This window comes from Clytia hemisphaerica, unplaced genomic scaffold (assembly GCF_902728285.1).
Source record: "Clytia hemisphaerica strain Z4C2 unplaced genomic scaffold, Clytia hemisphaerica genome assembly, whole genome shotgun sequence".
NCBI lineage: Eukaryota > Metazoa > Cnidaria > Hydrozoa > Leptothecata > Clytiidae > Clytia > Clytia hemisphaerica.
The window spans coordinates 1,065,449-1,070,901 of record NW_027103938.1 but is presented as its reverse complement, the minus strand read 5'-3'; the positions used below and the strand labels follow the sequence as shown (position 1 = coordinate 1,070,901).

General features: G+C 36.8%; 1 protein-coding gene across 1 annotated transcript; it reads left to right on the top strand.

Annotated features, from left to right (window-relative positions):
• Positions 1-468: 468 nt before the first annotated feature.
• LOC136809932 (uncharacterized) lies at positions 469-4,788 on the top strand. The gene is made up of 5 exons (XM_067066499.1): positions 469-695; positions 2,842-3,139; positions 3,393-3,671; positions 3,984-4,084; positions 4,613-4,788. Exons 1-5 carry the CDS (start codon positions 505-507, stop codon positions 4,683-4,685), a joined length of 942 nt encoding a protein of 313 aa, XP_066922600.1. The 5' UTR covers positions 469-504; the 3' UTR covers positions 4,686-4,788.
• Positions 4,789-5,453: the final 665 nt, after the last annotated feature.

The following is a 5,453-nucleotide window of genomic DNA, read 5'->3' as shown; positions in this document are numbered from 1 at the left end:
AACTGTGTATAATATAGGGTGTGTAGTGCTGTCCTTTCTTCTATTGTTGTTAAAATACACGTTTTTATAAGAACTTTTTTATTTTTGAAGCCTTTGAATGTTCTTGAGCCTAAAAATGTTTTGAAATATTCTTCTTTTTAACAACTTGTGAGTAGGTGTAACTTTATTATAAATCCCATGCTCTACAATCCACAAAGCCCTAGAAACTTTCTTCAATGATCATAATATCTCTGGGTGCAAAGCCTTAAAATGTTTTTATAAAACTTTGTTCTTATGTGAAAAGCACGTAATTGTACTATTAATATTTTTTGCTCCTCCATCGATGAAAAAGATCAAAAGGTGAAGAGAAGAAAAATTTTTCAAAATCGCATCTTTTTTCTCTCGATGTTTTGATACACAAGGACAATAACCTTTCTTTATATTCTGCACTTTGAGCGCATAACACTCGTGATTGGTAACAACATATCAGTGTTTGAGTGTTTATAGGGAAAGTTCTTTTTTAAAATGGCGGCAGCCGCACGACGATTACAACGAGGGTTTTTACAACAATGGGGAAATTTGCTTTTTGGGCCTGACAAGGCAGCGATAATTCATTTTATGCAAGCAAGAGGGTTGATCTCCGTTCGGAAAGATTGCCCAACGTGCCAAAATCCGATGCATATGGAATTACACACGTGCCCTGATGGATACCGATGGTAATTTTTTTTACTGAACAAATTAAATTTGTTATTCTACCGGATGCACGAAAAAAAAGTATACAGGTTTGTCGAGATATTGTGAGCTTCAGGATTTAAATTTCGAGTCCCACGTAGGGTCCATTTTTTGAACCTCAGCGGAGCACCCTCGTCGGTCGACAAGGGTAGTACCCCCCCCCCCCCGGGCACACAAATAACATCAAAACCTCTCTTGAAGATTTCCAAAACTTTTTTTCAGCTTTTCCAAAAATATTGGGAATAGCTTGTTTTAACATATTTTTGAATTCCGTAACGCATTTTGATGAACACAGTTGCATTTTCTGGTATTTTTGTAAAAAGGTAAGTGTCAAGAGAAAAGTTTGCTCGCTGTTTTTAATGATTTTTTGAAATTTTGAAATGGAAAAAAAGTCAGTTTCTTTCAAATAACTTCTGAACTACTTTTTTCAAATTTAATGTATGATAGCTCAAAATTCAAGTTAGAGCATCATCTATACGATAAAAAAAAAAATAAACAAAGAATTTAAATCCTGAAGCTCATAATATCTCGACAAACCTGTATACTTTTTTTGGTGCACCCGGTACTGGCCCGACCAACCCTACTCTTGTCTCCCGAATAGACGCCCCCACCGCTAATTGTTAAGAGATAAAAAAATCCACCCCCCAGCTCTTATTAAGACCCCCCCCCCACCCGCTAATTAAATTCGAATATTTCAATATTTTATTACAGTGTAGATAGACCTTAAACTTGTTAAAATTTTCTTTTTTATTAGTATTGGTTCTTATTTTACGTGTTCATTTGTTAAAGTTTCTTTTGTTGTTGTTGAAATTGATACCAGTTAGAAAAAAAATTTTCTTCAAATTACCCCCCTCTTATTCCACCCCCGCTTATTAGAATTTAGAAAATTTTCCTACCCCTCGTCTATTCGGGAGACAAGAGTATGGCCCGGGGGGGGGGGTACTTCGGCATGTGAAGGGTACGGGTATGTGCCACCCTTAAGAGTGCCTTTTTTTGTGACCTTTTCATTCCCGCTAAGGGTCCGAGGGTCGAAAGTCGGGCGGTACATACCCGTCACCTCGTCACCCTAGTACCCCCCGGGTCCTATGTGTGGTCATAAAGTTTCTACTAGACTAGAGGGGGTGGAGGATTTTAGGTGGTGTGGTTTTTGCCACCCTTAGGGTGGAATCTTTTTTCAGGTTAATTCAAAAAATAATGATGTCTTTTCAACCATTTATCAGAGCCTTTTTTGAAAGATTCTTCAGACTGACGGTCGATCAACTTTAAAATTTTACCTGTAGATTTTTGAGAAAAATATCTTGAAATTTTGGGAGGTCGTCAGTAGTCCGACACTTTCTAGTCCGACAGTAAAAATGTCCGACGTTGGATTTGAAAAATGCGTCAGTATTCCGACAACGAGTCAAAAAAAATATAGAAACCGAAATATGAATCACCGAAAAGGAAGCTCATTTTTTATGAGTAACTACATTTAAAGTTGAAGAGGATACCGGCCCTCAAATTAGCTAATTTTTATATTATATAAGCTTTTTAGATAACTTAACCATGGCAAACAATAGCCCTTGCCTTGACGCACCCAATACAGTAAGCATAAATATAGGTGGTGGTCAAAACATATTTTTCAGAAGTTGAACTAGAACGCTAAGCAACCTCCAAGCAAGCCCGAAAATAGGAGTTGCTTATAAAAAACCTTATTCAACATTCGACCCTCATTCAAAATCTTGCGTTTTCGGACAAAAGTCACGTCGGTAAAAAAGACTTCCACTTTGTTGATTTATTTTATAGATTCGGACTATTTTATTGTCGGACTAAAAAGTGTCGGTAGTTAGACTTTTTCCCAAATTTTGGTTTAATTTTCACCAAATTTTGGTCTAAATATCTGGAAATCGTGACCCTTTGGTGGGTGGGTGTAAATTTCGAAAATTTGTCATGAAGTACACATACTGTCTTTAAGTACACTGAAAGACCTCATACAAAAGGGAGAATTTTCGTTATTTCGTTTTTTTTTTGGAGGGGGGAGGGCGACTGCAAATTCGACAATTTAGCTGGTCGTTCTGTCTGTAGTTCCCTTAAGGTAGTTATAAATGAGGTGTTAGAAATAGGATTTGATTGAAACTTTTTAACATTTTTTAGGAGATGCAACCGTCCTTGTAGAAAAACATTAAGGTTACGAGAGGGGACAATATTTTCTAACTGGAGGCGAGTCAGCTTATCTAATCTGTTCTTCATAATGTACTTATGGTCAGAAAAGATCAGTTGCGCACGGACCACTGCAATTGTTAATGTGAAGAAAGACCATGTCATTGCCATGTATCAACTGTTACGGGAGGTGTGTATGTACTACCTCCAGCGCAACCCAATCAGGGTCGGTGGCGGCGGTGCTCATTTCGTGGTTCAAATTGACGAAAGCCAATTTCATCACAGGCAAAGAGTAAGTCTTCACTTGAAATTTCATAGGTTTAGTGTACTTGGAGGTGCGTAACCATGCTTCATTGATTTTGGTTAATTACCTGCCGCAATAAAAATTGCAACAACTCCTTTCTTGGACACAGTAAGTGTTCTACGTACACGACCAAGGGCGTAAAAAGGTTTATAATTTGGATTCGTTCATGACTTATTACGAATTAGAAATTTTGAGTTTAACTTTTCATTGACTCGTCATTTATGAAAGTATCTTGTTTTAGGGAGGAGTTGGCCGTGTTGCACAAGCTCCAGTATGGGTCTTTGGTTTAGCAGACACGAGGTTTGTTCCTGCTAAGGGATATATGGCGATCGTACCTAATAGAAACCGCAGGACGTTAACAGCAATAATCAATCAAGTTCTAAACGCCAACTCGATAATTCACAGCGATCAGTGGCGTGCCTATATTAACCTGCCACAATTTGTTCAAAATTGTGTTGGTCACGAAACGGTCAATCACACGAACCATTTTGTTGATCCACTGACAGGAGCTCACACTCAGGTAATTTTGATATTGCAAAATGTGAAATACTCTGATTTTCGCAAAACTTTAGTGCTACGATTTCTTTTTATTTTAGAAAATCAATTTTCATTGTTAACACCTTTAAAAATTAGTCCCCTTATGGTGTTTTCCAGCACACTTTTAGTATCAAAGACGTATTCATCCAATTCAGCTCAGGGTGTTTATAACGTCCACTTAGATTTTCTGATCAAAATTTGTACAATTTTCCTCAGTAATGGGACAAATCTTATCTGTCATTCTTTGTCATCCCTTGTCAGAAAAAACATGAATTTTTTAAATTGTTAATTTTAGAATATTGAATCCTATTGGAACCGTTTCAAGCTTAAGATCAAGGCAATGAAGGGAATCAGGCGCGCAGACCTCCAAAGCTACATGGATGAGTTCATGTGGAGGTAAGTTACCTATTGTTCATTACATTGACCGAGGAGGTATTCTTTGAGATTTTTTTCATTATTCTAGGATTTTGAGATTTTTGGGGATTTTTGTGATATTTTAGGATTTTTGGGATTTTCGGAAAAGTGAATTAATTTTTTCCAGTGATTTACCCCTCGATATTTACCTGTGTCTTGACTCATATGACCGCAAAAAGGGGATTATTCGAAATTTTGCTGATTCTACTGTGTTAGTATTAGCTCATTCTTCCAATTTATTTCCGGGACATTGTTATTCCAATTCTCGGCTTTTAAGTCCCCCCACCCTCTCTAGACGCAATTGTTTTTTTATTCTTTCAGTTTGGGTTTTCTCGGTTGCAAGGCTACTCTTGCTAGGTCAGGTTGATTTTTTACAGCTTAAAACTTTGCAGCTCGGTGATAGAAATTTTTTGTAATCGGAGTTTTTCTTCGGATGATACATACTGTACTCATACCAAAGGGTATCTTGAATTGACGAAAAATTATTGATTTCCTCTCGCCTTCTTTTAGAGATTGGTATGGTCTTGATCAGCCTCTGGATAACATTATTGCAGGAATTAATCATGACTACCCTCAAACTTGACAACTGGCCATGGACTTGCCCTATTCTTTTGTTTAACTTGTATGCTATACTATGTAGTTTAATTTTTTGCGGAAAAGAAAACAACAGTTAAGACATAAAGTGATATCTGATCCGTGATATCTTTTACGTTTAAATAAAAGAGTACGAAAGAGATTCCGAATAGTGAATTCATTATCATAATCTTGATCAGAAAATTGACAACGAATTGATGTTTGATAAAATACTTTTACGTTTGTTTACACACCATTGCTGTATTTGAAATCACGAGCGATGTAATACTTTTTTTTGCTTATTCTTAAAGAAAATGCGGCGTAAATGAGAGTTCTTTATTCTTATCACTTGTTTTTTTCCAGTCACCAAACTTTAACCATTTCAATTCAAGAGAAATATACAATGGATTTTTAAAATCAATATGTTGTCCTCTCGATTTATTTTGTCCTTAACCTCGAACCGTATCCCTTTAATCACTTTTTTCTTTATGGACGGCTTGATTAGGCATGACATGGGCTAGATTCTTTCCACTCTGAGAGGGGAAAAAGTCAAAACCTTTGAGAATTTTGAGAAAGCAAGCCTTTTTCGCGAGATTAAAAAAAGGCATTGAAAATTCTTAACCATCACCCTGTACAATTGGACCATTCTTAATCTCGGGCGCCTGTCACCCTGGGTTTACAATGAGGTTTCGCTTATCCCGAGTGACCGTCGCCCTGTTTTAAAAAAGTGTTTACAATTCATGATATGCACCACTACAATGTCTTCTGACATTACATC

Excerpts from the sequence above, each read along its gene's own strand:
- LOC136809932 (XM_067066499.1), top strand. The coding sequence starts at position 505 with ATGGCGGCAGCCGCACGACGATTACAACGAGGGTTTTTACAACAATGG. Across the intron at positions 3,672-3,983 it reads TGACAGGAGCTCACACTCAG|AATATTGAATCCTATTGGAA; the intron begins GTAATTTTGATA and ends TGTTAATTTTAG. Across the intron at positions 4,085-4,612 it reads ATGGATGAGTTCATGTGGAG|AGATTGGTATGGTCTTGATC; the intron begins GTAAGTTACCTA and ends GCCTTCTTTTAG.